The sequence below is a fragment of the Epinephelus fuscoguttatus genome, linkage group LG23, assembly GCF_011397635.1.
Source record: "Epinephelus fuscoguttatus linkage group LG23, E.fuscoguttatus.final_Chr_v1".
NCBI lineage: Eukaryota > Metazoa > Chordata > Actinopteri > Perciformes > Serranidae > Epinephelus > Epinephelus fuscoguttatus.
In genome coordinates, this window is record NC_064774.1 from 5,412,554 (window position 1) to 5,430,282 (window position 17,729).

Consider the following 17,729-nt stretch of genomic DNA (forward strand, 5'->3'; position numbering starts at 1 on the left):
TTTTACTTCTGTGGTGGTGTGTCTGTGTCACTCTGCAGTTACACCTCCAAAACACTAGACGGCGGTGGAGGACTGTGTTAAGTGCTGTAAAGTTTAGTTGATTCAAAACACACATTAAACACACATTAAACATGGCTTAATAGAGACAGTTTCAAACACAAGTACACAAATCAGCTTCACTATAACTCGCAGCATTCACAGACAAACACTTGTCTTTATCTGGACACATTTTCCCCACAAATACAACATGCTAACGTTATTAGCACAAGCCTATGGCATTTCACATTGTATAAATTAACCTAGCGACAAGCAGAGATTTCCTCTGCTCATATGAAGCCAGGATAAATCACATACAAGACTTAAAATGCTATTTTAGTGGAGGCTTTACTGTCTTCACAATTTATTGTTTTTTATCTGGAGGTCTGCGTCACTGTGACGCTGAGCGTGAGGGTGGGCGAGTTCAACTTTCTGTCAACAACCAGGGTGTTTTGAAAACACCCCCATTTTCACAGGTAACTTAGCCTGCCCCCCCGCCTCAGGAAATAATGGATTAATCCTGGAAAGCTGTTGGTGTAGCACTTTTCTCCTTATGAAAGTAACACGGCGATTATTCGACCAATGAGAATTTGGTCAGACGAGAGCATAGCGACCAAATAACCGACTAGTCAACCAGGAGACTACAGCCCTACTAGCCATGGAGCAGCGGTGATACCTCAAGAAATAAACACCACAGAATTTTGTTGACTGACCAATCAGAATCAAGTATTTAAGAGTGCCATGTTCTAACTAATAATAATAATAATCATAATAATCTTAATATATAACAACTTCATTCCTGTCTACGTCAGGATCTCATATCTACGAGATAAGGTGTCATTTTTTAAAAATATTTTATTCACTGAATGAAATGCACCTCTGTAATTTAGCGTTTGTCCAGATAAACTGTCGGCAGCTTTGAAGAGATGTGTTTTGGTGGGAGAGCCTGAGAGTGGGAGGAAGTGTGCCGGTGGAGGAGCAGGACAGGTGGGCGGAGCCAGGTTCATCAGTGATGCAGAGGAGTTTGAAGTGGATACGCTGGGGGATGGAGCCAGTGGAGGTTATGATGGACGGGGGTGATGTGGTCATGTGTGTGGGAGCGTGTGAGATGTCAAACAGCTGAGATCTGGATGTAGATTGTTGAGAGTTTCGGACGGTGAATCATAGAGGAGGCTGTCTCAGTCTGGAAGTGGTTAATGAGTGAATGAGTCTGTGCAGCTGAGCAGGGACGGAGGGAGCTGAAGTTTCTGAGATGGAGAAAGGCTGTTTGGTGATGTGTTTGACATGTTGGTCAGAGGAGGGTTTGATCAAAGATAGCACAGGGTACAGACATGGGTGCAGGAGAGCACAGCGGAGCCATCGACGGAGAGGATTTGAGATTTGGGACTTGGGCTGAACGGTGATACATGATATATATCTCTGTATTTTCAACACGTTCTCAGCTTGTTTGCAGCTCAGGACACTGAACTACAACAGGACTATAAAAGGATCAGGTCGGTTTGGAACAGTTAAAAATCTTTTTCCATCCGTCAACCTTTCAAATGAATCTACAGCTGGAAAATGATTGAAACATTTTAATCTTATTCCTGCATCAAGAGAGAGGCCGAGGGAGGGACGGAGACAGAGACACTTTGTCCTCCTTATCGACGTCTTGTAAATGAAACGTGTTGCTGCTGCTTTTGTTTAAACACATCTGTCGCCTGCGTCGAGGTGCTGTCTCAGTGTCACACATCAGACTACAACTGCCAAGAAGAGTGTTGATGGAGAAACTGTGAGTGAGTGAGTGAGTGAGGGGGCGGAGCTGTGAGGAGAGTGTGAGCGAGGAGGGGTGTGTCATGTAACACAACTTGACCCTACATAGCGATATATTTGACCTCGTCATGATATCACCCAGCCCGGGGGGGGGGGCGTTCCCAGACCAGATGAGATCTGTAATCCCTCCAGTGTGTTCTGGGTCTGCCCCGGGGCCTCCTACCAGCTGGACCAGGAGGATCCTGATCAGATGTTGAACCACCTCAACATGAAGGAGCAGCGGCTCTACTCTGGACCTTTACTAAAGTTTATTCAACTATCAGTTTACCGTTTATTAATGAGGGTTATTTTGAAGTGTTACAGATGAAGGTAACAGGAGTCTTTCTGGCTCTATTGAAGTGTATTTGTGTAATGATGTCACAGTATCAGAGTTAAAATGACGAGTACAACAACACTCCTCATCAAGTAGACTGCACAGTGTTATCTTGAAACCACCTATCTGCCGTGTCTGAAGAGATTTTTGAAACACCAGCATCAGTATGAGTATGAGTAGCTCCTCTCTGAGGGTGCTGTCTCCTGTGATGTAAAAGAAGTTGAGAAACCTTTAGCGTGGTGTTGACACCTCGCCTCTCGCTTGCACAAGGTTGTGAAAGGCCTCCGTTTATTTTCACACTGCTGCAAACTGAAGGTTGCAGCTTTTACCGTCAGAGAATGATCAGCTGAATCTGCAGCTCCTCGCAGCCTCACAGAGCTTTACAGAGAGTTTCAGCTGATCTGGTTCACTGTCAGGGCTCTCATATCGTGACTGTTTTCAGAGGGAAAAGGCCACTGCTCAGCAGCTTGTGTCCGACCCAACCACTGTATCAGGCAGCAGAGACAGGACATGCAGAGGGTGTTGGACAGAACATCCTTCCTGCGGCGGATGCAGCTGACTGATAGCAGCGAGGCAGTTATTTCAGGCATGTGGACAGAAGATAACCACATAATCAGTTATCTTCATGTGACTCTGCAGAACAGCAGCAAATGGCCAGTGTTTTACACATCTTAAAGGTGCGGACACACCAAACCGACATCAAAGAACTAGCGGTGACGAAAGCCAACTGTTGCGTCGTCTATGTCGCCTCACGTCGCCCTGTGTCAGTTGCATTTGAACACACTACACGGACTACATCCGACGGCCAAGTAGCACGTACGTTCTGCGCCTGCGTGAGAGAGAGCGGAGTGAGAGAGTGGTACATCCTGTCAGCCGAGGGGTTTCCTATCTGTGCAGCCGAGCAACAGGGCCTTAAGAGCTTGAGACTGACCTTAGTTATCAATCGATTGTCAACAGCAGCTGCTGAACATGATTCAAAGCTCGGCCTGTTTAGACGCAACTCTTCAGTTAATGAACTGTTAACTTCATTTCATAGCTATGGGCATCATCAGAGCATGCTCCACTCGAGTCACAGAGACTAGATGTCTCATGAGTCAGTCTCATGGTCTGATTGGTCACCAGTGAGGGGAACTCCAGTGCTGAAGCTAAAAGCACTGATTCATTCAGTAACAATGGTGGATCAGTGTTGCATTCAGTTCAGCTTCAGGACTGAAGCTTCTTGCCTGACATCCAGTGAACTCTGCAGACAATCAGATGAGCTGAATATACTGTCAAATATTGTCAGAAAAGTTCTGTATGTTTGGAGGAATGTTTGGCTCGACAGAAGCTTTGTAAATAAAGTAACACACACCTCCTATTAACCTGCACTGCCCAGCCAAAACAATACTGAAGGGCCAGAAACTGAGGCAGAACACACAGAGGATGATGTCGCAGGAAACTGAAGGACAGAGGCCAAGACATGTCTGCCTGCTGGGGTTCATTTGAGAACGGACAAATGTCTGCAAAACTGACAACAGCGAGAATGATGCAAGAAATGTTGACATCAGGTTGTGAAACATGCCGTGTGTCTAGACACAGGGAGGTGATCAGTGATGCTGTGTTTACTCAAGGGCCTCTCAAACATACAGGGGCCACAAGGACATCAGCCTTTAAAGTTTTCTCACAGCTAAACACATGAAAAATAAGATGAAGAGCAAATAGAAATTGTAAGGCAATACTGAGTGTGTGTGTGTGTGTGTGTGTGTCTGCAGTGTCACTGGTTTCCTGTCAGGCCATCCACAGCCCTGAGGATGAGTGTGTGTGCGGAGGAAGAGGAGGACAGATTCAGCTGTCTGTCTCTGAGGAGTGACAGGTCAATGGCACACCCACTGGTGTTCACTGACAAACCTCCTGCACGTATAAAGTAAGATGGCTGCTCACACTTTCATGTCACTGAAACATGACACAGGTATGAAGCAACAGCTGTTGATTTTCTTGTTGTTTTCATTTCAGAGGTTTCTACGAAGAGTCAGTGGCGTCCACCAGTCAGTCTGAGACGAGTGACTGCCGCCTTGTTTCCCCTCCAGGCTTCCGTAACAAACCTCAACCCACACCCACAAGGTGAGATACTGCATTCATTAAACAGAGCTGGTGTGTTCCAGTTTGCTGCACATGATCTTTGTCCTCTGATGTCGCTGCACGAGCAGGTTTTACTGGAGGCAGCAGTGAAACACGATAACAGAAGATATTGATCACAAATCAGGAACAAGAGCTGTAAAAAGAGTTTGTACAGAAACAAGGAAACTGGATTCCAATTAAAAAGAAGTGATCTAATGCCTTTGTTTGTCTTTACACTTCCTGTCTAAATAAAGTGGATGTGTGTTGCATTGTGTGGTTCTTTACACAGTGAGGGGACATGCAACAACAGTTCCCAGGCTAGAGTCAAACCCTGGGTGTCGCAGTTATGCAGCATGTGTTGTGACCACCAGTTATCAAGATGCTCCACTGATTTCTATCTCCATAGCACTGTCAAGGCGAGGCGCACACATACACACTCACCAGGGCAACTCAATGAACTCTACAGGGTGTTAAAGTTACAGAGTGCAAAGTTCAAGTGAGTAACACAAGAGATACGAACTGTAGGAAGTAAGCCTGTGCAGTTTAAGTCAAGTGACAATTAAAACTAAATAAATAAAAGAGTGCATTAAATACTCCAACATTTAGATGCACAAGTAACTTAAATTAGAAACAGGTGTACGCAGCGTTAAATAGGGACGAATTTAGCTTTGACTTAAAAGTGTTCAGAGTTACAGATGGCTAATATCAACTGGGGGTTGCTCCATGGAAGCACCGGAGTTATATGCTTGTGTTTCTTTGTCCCAGTTAGGAGACGAGCTGCTGCATTTTGAACAAGCTCAAGTTTTCTTTCTGTCTTAGGTAGGGTTTAACTTTGGCTAAAAGCCTCAGCTGATAAAAGCTGGACTTGACCACTGAGCTGACCTGTTTGTCTAGCTTAAAAGCACCATCAATAATCACGCCAAGATTCCTAGCATGGGATCTCATGTGAGGTGCTAGTGGGCCCAGGGCAAGGACCTGAACCAGATCAGGGCGACCGAACAGGACAACCTCTGTTTTGTTTTCATTTAATGTTAAGAAGTTTAAGTCCATCCATGTTTTAATATCACTTATGCAGTTTAGCACAGCCTGAAGGGACTCTTAAACCTGCAAATACACCTGCACGTCATCAGCAAAGCAGTGAAAGGGAATACCATGCTTCCTAAACATCAACCCCAGGGATAGCATATAAAGGGAGAACAATAGGGGGCCCAGAACTGACCACTGGGGACTCTGTAGGTCGGAGGGGCCACTGAGGAGGAAAACTGCCCCATAAGAACAGAAAAGGATATTGGATATTCTGACCCACAATCTTCTGTACAGCGGACGATGTCATCCGATTGACAGCACAGTCAAGTAATAGTAACAATAGGAATATTAACTGTTTCAGTCAACAACATAATCTGAAATACAACCAACAACAAAAGGACAGAACTATAAAAATACAGACAGCTCATCTGTGATGCTATAACTTTAAAGTTAAACTACACACACTGTGAAGTAACAACAGCAGAGCTCTGCAGGTTGACCTTCGTCTCTTGTGACATCAGTGAGTTGTGTTTGTTTTATCTCCAAGGTTCTCCATGGTTCAGGGAGACATGTTATGAGACAGTAATCTGTCCTGATAGTGTGCCGACTGCCTGTAACAGTATGTACTTTTCAAGGACAGCTGCAGTGCCTACCAGAAAAAGTATGTGATTCTGAACGCACCCAAACTGCTGCTGTTTTGGTCTAACGGTGTTCCAGCAGGCTGTACCAAACGCTAACAAAGCGTAATGCTGCCCTCCACAGGCAAGAGTTCACCATTCACCCTATATTCTTAAATACAGTCCAGAAGCACGGAGAGATTTCAGGACGGCTCTACCAGTAAGGTAACACTCCACGTCAGAGGCAAAAATAGATTTAAAGGAGAAAGCAGATCGACTCAGATCTGACAGAAAACAACTTTTTTATTTCTGTGTTTGTGGACTGTTTCCAAATCCTCACACTGACACACATCGTCTGAAATGTTTGCCTCTGACTTTTAGATAACTGGCTGAATCACAGCGCTCCAGTCTAAGCCCTGTTAAAACAGCCCCCCCTCCTTTCAGATTGAATCATCCATCTGTTCCTCTTAACAGGGGGCTGCAGAGAGAAGGGATGTCTGCCCCTTCGCTCTTCTTTCCACTCTTTGCCAATTTCTCTTTAATAAAAACATTCACAATTTCCCGTGTGAACACTGAAACCAGTAGTTTCTCTTAACAGAGCTTCGTTAGCCAGTTTATCAGAGATTTCATTTCCCTCTAGCCCTGAGTGTCCCAGGTCACACAGGAAGTTGACTTCGCAGACCATTTTCTCGATCCTTAACAAGCTGCACAGGACCTCAAAGAGCAGACCAGGGTGGACCCTTGACGTTCCACCTCTCAAAGCTAACAAGGCAGCAGAATCCAAACAGATGACACTGTTAAGAGGTTTTACCACCTCTTTCCACCGCAAAGCTCATAAAGCTGTTCTAACTCTATGGACGGTCAATAGGAAAGTTCCAGATATCCTCAGGGTTCCTGGAGGTTTGGAGATGTATTTGGACCCAGAGCCAGAAAGTAATTTATTTTGAGGTTGATTCTCCGAGTGACCGGTAGCCAGTGAAGGGATTTTTAAACTGGTGTTATGTGGTCGTACTTATTCATTTTCTTTAAGCTACAGTTGCAGAAGAGCCTTTTTTGAGAGTCCCTGTGAGCAGTCTGTTGCAGTCATCTAATCTAGGGGAAATGAAGATGTAGGTAAGCTTTTCCAGGTCTTAGTTGGTTCTTGTGATATCTTTAAGATGGTAGTAAGCAGATGAGTCAACAGATTTGATGTGACTATTGAAATTTAAATCGGAGTCCAAGGAAACACCAAGATTACTGGCTTGACCCTCTGTGATGAGGGACAGAGAGTTTAGGTGAGAGCCAGTATTCTGTCTTTAATTCTGTCCTCCAAAGACAGTTGTCTCCGTCTTATCTCCATTTAGCTGGAGAGGACTTTGTTTCATCTAGTCAGTGATTTGATTGATGCAGTTACACAAAGATCCAACTGGTCATCTGGATAAGTGAAACATAGATTTGCGTATCATCTGCATGGTAATTTATGTTTTTGTATAATTTGTCCCAAAAGGAAGCAAATAGAAGTTTAACAATAGAGGTCCCAAGATAGATCCTTGTGGAACCCCGCAGGTCATGGCTGTCTTAGATCAGCTGTAGGGCACATGTTGCTGTCATATAAGATTTGATCTGATGATGGCGCTTGATGAAAAATCAGAGGATCAGCAAAGTTATACAATTCACCTGATTCTGCGTTTGGAAAGGTGGATTTAGACTCTGTCAGACTGTTTGACGAGAACTGTGTTTGGAGTATCCTGACACCTTTCGTGTAGATATCCAGGAAAGACATGAGCATTAGAAAAATGACTGCTACATAACTGCAATCTACAGGAGTTTTCACCTGGACCACATGGCCAGAAACTGGTTGGTGGCAAAACAGCTCAAGTCATTCATATTTATCTTATCATCAGAGTTGTGTTCATTTCCACAGGAGGAGGAAAAAGTGCTGGAAGAAGCTGCAAACTCCGGTCCCTACCAGCCGGAAAGAATGGTTGACCCCTTCCTTGAAACTGTCTGCTTCAACAGAAGCCTGCCGGAACTGTGGAGAACAAACCGGAAGAAGGCCTGGACTGCAGACACCCAGTCAGACCAGCGCTGTAGAAGGTAAGACACATTTTGTAAAGTAAAGCTCTGTAGTGACATGATACTCTGACAGTGAGATGCCTTTTAATGACAGCACCAAAATATATCTATCAAACTAACATCACTAGTTAGCAAGCTAGCTATAGCACAGGAGGCAGTAGTGGTTTCTAAATATTCTCTGGTCAGTAATATTTCTCAGTGACTAGTTTGCAGTCCAGTTGGGTTCAAAGGTCAACAGGCTTTGGTGATCGTAAATAGTTTTGAACTTGACATGAAAATAGACTTCTGTTTGACGAGAATACACTCATCATGAGAATGAAATAAAAATGACTTTGATTCAGTGCAAATTAGTGATGCTGTAACTGACTGTGTAAATGTATTATGGTGAACTGTCCTCCATCTTGCCAGCGTCCAGGTCTACACTGCTCCTCTCCCAGCTCAGTTCTACCAAATGGCCCATTTCATGTCATCTGGCAAATTCGATCTGGCTCTAGGGCTGTTGCTTGAACTACAGATCGCACTTACTAATGTTCGTATGTTAACCACCATCAGGCCCCCAGAGAGTGTGCCAGACTTTTAAGCCAATTTTCATAGTGGCCAAACAGTGGTACTGCAGTCCCCAGGGTTCGTTACGTGATGCCATGGGGCCCAAAAAGATTTTTACCCATTGAATAACATTGTGAAAGACATGTCTGTAAATCAGTGGATATATTTTTTTGAGCGTCACAACCCTTGAAAAACAACTTGTACCATTTGATTTGATAACATTTGGAAAGTGCAAATCATTTTATCCCCAGTCAAGCTCAGGGGTTTAGTGTTGCTGTAGCCCACAGGAACAAGGCTTCACAGTGCTTTTTCTTTTTCTCCGAGTGAGGAGTGGGACATATGCTGCCTTTTTTGGGTCCAGGCACCACTGAGCAACTATCATAGGACTGACCAGGGACCCAACTTCCTGCTGTATGCAGGTCTCTTAACACATCCATGGCAACCATGGACACAAAGAGAACAGATCAGATCAAACAATAAAACCAGGCAGTGCTGATCGAACATAAATCAAGATTCTGAAGTTTTCAGAAACGTATGTTAGTATACCATTTATCTGTAATGAGAGGTTGTTTGTTACCAGCCAGCCGACATTGTGTCAAAACAGATAAGATCCCATTACGTCAGCCACCAGTGAGAGTGTTTACTGACCCAGTGTTGTGCAGTGCATTCTGGTTGTTTCTCTGGTCATGTAGCACCAAGTCCAAAAGTATTCCTGTCCATCAGCTGCAGAGACGGCACAGTTTTATGAACAGGCAGTAAAACACTTTTTTAATAACTCTTAATAACTGTTTTGTCTCTTCTATTTGAAATAAAGGTCGACAGGAAGTTTTGGATGTTTTTAAAATCAGTCTGAAGAGGAGATGTGAACGTGTGACTGAAGGAAGTGATGAAACAGGAAGTGGAACCCTCCTCAACAGGATCTACACTGAGCTCTACATCGCAGAGGGACAGAGTGAAGAGGTTAATACCCAACATGAGGTGAGGCAGCTGGAGACAGCTTCCAAGAAGAAGACCCTCCATGAAACTCCAATCAAGTGTCAGCACATCTTTAAAGCCTTACCTGACCAACAGGGACACATCAGAGTGGTTCTGACCAACGGCGTCGCTGGCGTTGGAAAAACCTTCACGGTGCTGAAGTTCACTCTGGACTGGGCCGAGGGTTTGGAAAACCAAGATGTCAGTGTGGTGATTCTGCTTTCGTTCAGGGAGCTGAACTTGATCAAAGATGAGCAGTACAGTCTTCTCACTCTGCTCCGTGTTTTCCATCCAACATTACAGAAGGTCACAGCAGAGGAGCTCGCTGTCTGGAAAGTTCTGTTCATCTTTGACGGCCTGGATGAAAGCAGACTGGCTCTGGATTTCCACAACAATGAGGTCGTGTCTGATGTCACACAGAAGTCATCAGTCAACGTGCTGTTGACAAACCTCATCGAGGGGAAGCTGCTTCCCTCGGCTCTGGTCTGGATAACTTCCCGACCTGCAGCAGCCAATCAGATCCCTCCTGCATGTGTTGACAGGGTAACAGAAGTACGAGGCTTCACTGACGCCCAGAAGGAGGAGTACTTCAGGAGGAGAGTCAGTGATGAAGAGCGGTCCAGCAGAATCATCTCACACATCAAGACATCCAGGAGCCTCGACATCATGTGTGTAATCCCAGTCTTCTGCTGGATCACTGCTACAGTTCTGGATCACATGTTGACTACAAACGAAAGTGAAGAGCTTCCCCAGACCCTGACTGAACTGTACTCACACTTCCTGCTGGTTCAGACAAAGAGGAAGAAGCACAAGTATGTTGAAGAACATGAGACAAGTCCACAGGAGCTGACGGAGGCTGACAGGGACGTTCTTCTGAAGCTGGGGAGGCTGGCGTTTGAACAGCTGGAGAAAGGAAACATCATGTTCTACCAAGAAGACCTGGAGCGCTGTGGTCTTGATGTCACAGAGGCCTCGGTGTACTCAGGAGTTTGTACAGAGATCTTCAGAAGAGAGTGTGTGATCTTCCAGAAATCAGTCTACTGCTTCGTTCATCTGAGCGTTCAGGAGTTTCTGGCTGCGGTGTATATTTTTCATTGTCACATGAACGGGGACAGCGAGACACTGGAGACTTTTCTGGGGAATGCTTGGGGTAGGTATCGTATCTGTGACCCATCCTTGGACATGTTCCTGAGGAAAGCCCTGGATGAGTCCCTGAAGAGCCAAAATGGCCACCTGGACCTGTTTGTCCGCTTCCTGCATGGCCTTTCACTTGAGTCAAATCAGAGACTCTTAAGAGGACTTATAGGTCAGACAGAGAGCAGCCCAGAAAGCATCCACAAAGTAATCCACAATCTGAAGGAAATGAGCACCTTTGACATCCCTCCTGACAGAAGCATTAACATCTTCCACTGTCTGATGGAGATGAACGACCACTCAGTACATCAGGACATTCAAAAGTACCTGAAATCAGAGAACAGATGTGACACGCACCTCTCTGAGATCCACTGCTCGGCTCTGGCTTTGAAGCTGAAGATGTCAGACGAGGTCCTGGATGTGCTGGACATGAAGGCGTACAGGACGTCAGAGGAGGGGCGACATAGATTGATCCCAGCTGTCAGGAATTGCAGAAAGGCTCGGTAAGCCAGCAAACATCTTATTCTCAGATCTCCTAGTTCTCAGCTGCCATGAATGGGGAGGTAACACCACTGGAGTGGTCTTTTAATGGAGCAGTGTATCAGATTTAGGGGGATTCAGTGGCATCTAGTGGTGAGGACTGCAGCTGAACCAGCTGAAACTTCTCCTGGTTAGAATTCCTGCAGTGTTCATTGTTCAGGAGGTTTTCACAGGGAGCTGAATTATCCACAGAGGTCTCTTCCTCTCCAAAATAAACAGACCAGATGGAAAAAACACAGTACAAATCAGCGTTTGTGCAGATGGGCCGTTCGCCCAGTGTGTGCTCACCCTTTTCAGATTTAGACTTTCAGGAGGTTTTTACCTGGAACTGAATTATTGCCAGTGGCTCCTCCTCTCCAAAACAAATGGACCAGGCGATTAAAACCCTGAATAAAGCATCTGATGTTACAGATCAGCGTTTCTCTGATGCTGTTTGGCATGTTACAGATGAGCCTAGCAGCTACCTGGTAATATGTACAGTACAGGCCAAAAGTTTGGACACACCTTCTCATTCAATGCGTTTTCTTTATTTTCATGACTATTTACATTGTAGATTCTCACTGAAGGCATCAAAACTATGAATGAACACATGTGGAGTTATGTACTTAACAAAAAAAGGTGAAATAACTGAAAACATGTTTTATATTCTAGTTTCTTCAAAATAGCCACCCTTTGCTCTGATTACTGCTTTGCACACTCTTGGCATTCTCTCCATGAGCTTCAAGAGGTAGTCACCTGAAATGGTTTTCCAACAGTCTTGAAGGAGTTCCCAGAGGTGTTTAGCACTTGTTGGCCCCTTTGCCTTCACTCTGCGGTCCAGCTCACCCCAAACCATCTCCATTGGGTTCAGGTCCGGTGACTGTGGAGGCCAGGTCATCTGCCGCAGCACTCCATCACTCTCCTTCTTGGTCAAATAGCCCTTACACAGCCTGGAGCTGTGTTTGGGGTCATTGTCCTGTTGAAAAATAAATGATCGTCCAACTAAACGCAAACCGGATGGGATGGCATGTCGCTGCAGGATGCTGTGGTAGCCATGCTGGTTCAGTGTGCCTTCAATTTTGAATAAATCCCCAACAGTGTCACCAGCAAAACACCCCACACCATCACACCTCCTCCTCCATGCTTCACAGTGGGAACCAGGCATGTGGAATCCATCCGTTCACCTTTTCTGCGTCTCACAAAGACACGGCGGTTGGAACCAAAGATCTCAAATTTGGACTCATCAGACCAAAGCACAGATTTCCACTGGTCTAATGTCCATTCCTTGTGTTTCTTGGCCCAAACAAATCTCTTCTGCTTGTTGCCTCTCCTTAGCAGTGGTTTCCTAGCAGCTATTTGACCATGAAGGCCTGATTCGCGCAGTCTCCTCTTAACAGTTGTTCTAGAGATGGGTCTGCTGCTAGAACTCTGTGTGGCATTCATCTGGTCTCTGATCTGAGCTGCTGTTAACTTGTGATTTCTGAGGCTGGTGACTCGGATGAACTTATCCTCAGAAGCAGAGGTGACTCTTGGTCTTCCTTTCCTGGCTCGGTCCTCATGTGTGCCAGTTTCGTTGTAGCGCTTGATGGTTTTTGCGACTCCACTTGGGGACACATTTAAAGTTTTTGCAATTTTCCGGACTGACTGACCTTCATTTCTTAAAGTAATGATGGCCACTGGTTTTTCTTTAGTTAGCTGATTGGTTCTTGCCATAATATGAATTTTAACAGTTGTCCAATAGGGCTGTCGGCTGTGTATTAACCTGACTTCTGCACAACACAACTGATGGTCCCAACCCCATTGATAAAGCAAGAAATTCCACTAATTAACCCTGATAAGGCACACCTGTGAAGTGGAAACCATTTCAGGTGACTACCTCTTGAAGCTCATGGAGAGAATGCCAAGAGTGTGCAAAGCAGTAATCAGAGCAAAGGGTGGCTATTTTGAAGAAACTAGAATATAAAACATGTTTTCAGTTATTTCACCTTTTTTTGTTAAGTACATAACTCCACATGTGTTCATTCATAGTTCTGATGCCTTCAGTGAGAATCTACAATGTAAATAGTCATGAAAATAAAGAAAACGCATTGAATGAGAAGGTGTGTCCAAACTTTTGGCCTGTACTGTACATATCCATTGTGTTCTGTACAAATAGAAATGTGTACACTGGGTTTCAGCTTTGGTTCAACAATCACTAATTCTTTATCAAATCTGCAGACTTTCCTGTTGTCAACTTTTGGAGACTCACTGTGAAGTCTTGGCCTCGGCTCTAAAGTCCAACCCCTCCCATCTGAGAGAGCTGGACCTGAGTGACAACAGGCTGCAGGACTCAGCAGTGAAGCTGCTGTCTGCTGGAGTTAAGAATCCAAACTGTAGACTGGAGACCCTGAGGTCAGCCATCTTGATTTTTATTGACTGTGCATTTATTATGTGTCATGTTTATAGATATGTCTGTGAAGCTTCTCAGTCATCGAGGTCATGGCATACTGTAGACAGAGGTGCTAAATCAAAGGCAAATGGTTTGCTCTGTTCTTAAATTCAAGAACGTAAAGCAGCTCCATTTGGCCTTCGACTCAGCACTTTTAGATTTTATGCACATTTCCTAGCGGCCATTAAAGGAACCTCGGCTTAAGGCCCTGTCTACATGTAAACAGATTTTTTTAAAAAAAATGAAAACAAAACAAATTCTGTTCACACGATCTTGGTTTTACAAAATAAAATTACGTACGCTGAGGTGGAACCGTAGACTGTATATAAATGGGTGGAACACAAACATTTGGGGCTCTAGATGACTTTATTTGTCCTTGAAGTGGTGTAACAATGCAGAGGTCAAGTGTGAAGTGGACATAAGTCCAAGCAGTGCTAGCAAAACGTTGGCAAACCGGTAGTCTGCCATTTGTTGTTTCTAGCGTATGCTTATTACAGAAAGCAACAATGGGCATGTGCAAACTGAGGAGATGACGTCATCGTTCTCTGAACATTGTTTTTCATGTCTACAGAGATATATAGTAGTTTTAAAAAAATCTGCACCTCAGAAGGCGTTTCATAAAATTTGTGTTTTAGTGACCTAAAACTCCACTTGCGTGTTGAAATGTTGAGGAAAATGTCTATTTACAACAAAAATATCTGCACATGTGTAAACAGGGCCGAAAACACTTCCACATTTGCGTTAGGTGTGGTGATTGTAATGTTACCCTGTGTCTCCTAATGTTCAGAGGTGAGGACGTACCTCAGCACGATGGCTGAAGTAGGCTTTTCCTGTCTTTTTAGCCTCACGCTTTATTTTTTGTTCCTTTATTCAGATTAAGTGGCTGCTGGCTGTCAGAGAGCTGCTGTCCTTGTTTGGCTTCGGCTCTGAAATCCGAAGCCTCCCGTCTGAGAGAGCTGGACCTGAGTAACAACAAACTGCAGGATTCAGGAGTCAAGCTGCTGTCTACTGGACTGAAGAATCCAAACTGTAGACTGGAGACTCTCAGGTCAGACAGTTACTCTTTGGCTCTGTCCTGAATATAGCAGTTGTCTACAGACATCAAGCCTATCATGCTGACCCACACTGACTATCACACACTAAACATGTGCTACACACTAACAGTCTGAACATGCTGTAGCAGAGGAAACTACACTTTATAATTCACTCTTGTTTATATGCTTTAATTAGAGCACTCACACCTTCACTGCAGCTAAAGAATCTTATAAATTTGTTATTTCTGGAATTGGAAACATTCGAAATTCTTTCCTGGAGTAAATGAAGTAATTTGTGACAAAAGAGCAAAAATATTCAATTTTAAAATGTGCTGACAGGACCCATGTTTATGACAGAATACATATAAACATTGTTGGTTTGACTCAAAGTTTTATGACTTTTAACAAATGTTTTTTTCTTCCATTAGTTTGAGATACTGCAGCTTGTCAGAGAGCAGCTGTTCTTCTCTGGCCTCAGTTTTGAAGTCCAACACCTCCCATCTGAGAGAGCTGGACCTGAGTTATAACATGCTACATGACTCTGGAGTGGAGCTGCTGTCTGCTGGACTTGAGAGTCCAAACTGTCAACTGGAGACTCTGAGGTCAGAAACATTTTATTCACTCCTTTGTTAATGACACATTGAGGGCCTAATGTCTGTGGTTTTGGGCATAATCCTCTGTGGCTATGCTGAGTTCATGAAATGTTGAATATGATCTTTGAGAGTGTTTTCTCTAACTACATGTTTTGTTCTTTGTTCAGACTGAGTTTTTGCAGCTTGTCAGACATCAGCTGTAGTTTTTTGGCCTTGGCTCTGATGTCCAACCCCTCCCATCTAAGAGAGCTGGACCTGACTGACAACAACTTGCAAGATTCAGGGGTGAAGCTGCTCTCTGCTGGACTGGAAAGTCCACAATGGAGACTGGAGACTCTCAGGTCAGCGGTCATTACATTAATCTGACAAGAATATAGTTGTTTTCTTATCGAACCAAAGGTGAGCCACTGAGCCAATCAGATCAGGTAGAAACTTGTGATGATGTGTTTGTCTTGACCTTGTTGCTGTGCTCGTCCATACAGGGTGACAAAACCTCGAACGCAGCCGACGGCAACTGAAAAGTGAGTATCTTTCCTCTGAGTCTGAACTCAAATCTGAACAGACATTTTTAGATTCAGTGTCACAAACTCTTCTTTAGTATAATTCTGTTTTTTGTCAATTGTGAATTTATGTCCATAAATGTGCTTGGAAATCATAGAAAAAAATCCAACTTGTAACTTATACTTTATAAAATCTGCGCGTCCCTTTTCTGTTTCAGCTGCTGAAAACATTTTCCAACGGAGGGCAGTGTCATCAGCATCAAACGATAGGAAAGACACTTGGAAGTGGAGATACTAAGAGCACTCACAGACTCTCTAAAGAATCAGCATTACACTAAGATCCTTCTGTTCCCTCTTCAATGTGAAACAAGTTACTGAAGTGCAATGGATTGTTGGACAAGTCAAGACTGTAACACGTACACACATCACTAAAAATTCAGTCCAAAGGAGGACATGCGTTGGAGTCTTCAGACAGCCTGACCGTCCTGTAACAGCGTGGACTTTGAATAAGAGGAAGCACTTTATTGTTTTTAACAAGTTAGTCTCCAGCAAAACATTTTATTTTAGACCTGTATTAAGAATACAGATATAGATACATACAACACTATTTATTTAACTCCTTATAAACTTCAGTTTTACTCTTGTGACGCTCTCCCACTGTCTTTGAGAACGTTCCAGTCAGCCTCATCGGGCAGCTGGCTGATACGGGAGGGTCGTTACCCTGATTAGGCTCACCTGGGCGGCAAGCTATAAAAGCCGCCTCATGTATTCACTTGTTCTTTCCTTTCCTTTCAGCTGACATCCACCAGGCATCATGACTTTTGGTTTGCACCCTCAACACCTCCACAGCACACCTGACACTCACCCATGCATGGCTTTCATGACTGACTTTGCTGACCTACACACTCCATTGATTATTAAGTTAATTTTAGTTTAATAAATTCTGCTTGTTTAGGGTAAATCTTTTGTGTGGACTCCCTAACTGTCACATTCACTGAACCAGTTTGTGACACTCTGCACGTTATGATGTACGTCATATCTGTGATGTGTTTCCTAAATAAAGCAGCAAGTGTTAAATTATGGGATGGCAGTGTCAGTTGGTCGACCACTTTAATCCAGGCTGAAATATCTCAACAGTTCAATGGAATGTGATTCAGGTATTCATAATCTCCTCAGGATGAATCCTAACGTGTGTCGTGTTTCATTGCCGCAGATTAATAGGACCTATTTACACCTGGCATTAACATGCATCTTGGGTAATCTGATCACAAGTAGACAGCTCTGAGCCCTGACGCACCAAGCTGACAATCAACTGTTGGCCAACGTTGGGCCATAAGGAACCGTCTGCTGCCCTTGTTGTGGCTGTGTGCCACACAGTTGGTCCTTGTCCTCTGTGTCTCTGCTGATTCAGCATGTCGTATCGATATCGGCGCTGGCTGAGCCCATCTGGCACTGAAAGTTCTCTTCTGGTTCAGCACACCAGAAGAGAAACTGAAGTGAGGAAAGTAAACAAAAAGACCTGCAGTCCAGAGGGAGTGAGACCAAAACAAACTTGTTCTTTGACATAAGAATATTTTTTATCTGTTGAACTCGTTAGCAGAAACACTTTCTGAATGTTTGTGTTGTTGTTCACTGGTGCGCGGTAAATACTTATGCTAACTGGCTAATTAGCACCATGACAGTCTTCCTGTTTCCCTTTTTGAGTAATGAACATAGACCAGAGTCCTGCACTGGGTCCAGTAACTTGTGTGAAGTTGTGTAACAGGTAAAAAAAATATATATATATTTATATATAAATTGACAGGTAAAAATGAACTCCATGTTGGCGGGCAGCGGGTGGGAGCAAAAATCAATGTTTTATTTTTCAGACTAAAACAAAGTTAAAAGCTGTGCAGTATATGTGTAATGGTTTAACATCTCATTCACTATTATCAAGCTGCAGTTCCTTTTATTTTGAAAGTCAGTGGCACAAGTGTAACCTTTGACCTCGTGGTCATATTGGTCTCCTGCTGGTTTTCATAAATGGACTCGTGCAGGACTCTGA

General features: G+C 44.0%; 1 protein-coding gene across 2 annotated transcripts in view; it reads left to right on the forward strand.

Moving 5' to 3' along the window:
* Window positions 1–16,765, forward strand: part of LOC125883714 (NACHT, LRR and PYD domains-containing protein 12-like) — a 17,603-nt gene extending 838 nt beyond the window's left edge. The window contains exons 2-11 of one of the 2 annotated variants that reach the window (XM_049568195.1): window positions 3,913–4,064; window positions 4,154–4,261; window positions 7,805–7,977; window positions 9,317–11,114; window positions 13,348–13,521; window positions 14,433–14,606; window positions 15,021–15,194; window positions 15,353–15,526; window positions 15,668–15,706; window positions 15,904–16,765. In XM_049568195.1, coding sequence (XP_049424152.1) covers window positions 3,952–4,064; window positions 4,154–4,261; window positions 7,805–7,977; window positions 9,317–11,114; window positions 13,348–13,521; window positions 14,433–14,606; window positions 15,021–15,194; window positions 15,353–15,526; window positions 15,668–15,706; window positions 15,904–15,910 — 2,934 coding nt within the window. In that variant the 5' untranslated portion in view covers window positions 3,913–3,951 and the 3' untranslated portion in view covers window positions 15,911–16,765. The remainder of the gene's footprint in view (window positions 1–3,912; window positions 4,065–4,153; window positions 4,262–7,804; window positions 7,978–9,316; window positions 11,115–13,347; window positions 13,522–14,432; window positions 14,607–15,020; window positions 15,195–15,352; window positions 15,527–15,667; window positions 15,707–15,903) is intronic. The other variant, XM_049568196.1, reaches the window with a different exon arrangement.
* Window positions 16,766–17,729: the final 964 nt, after the last annotated feature.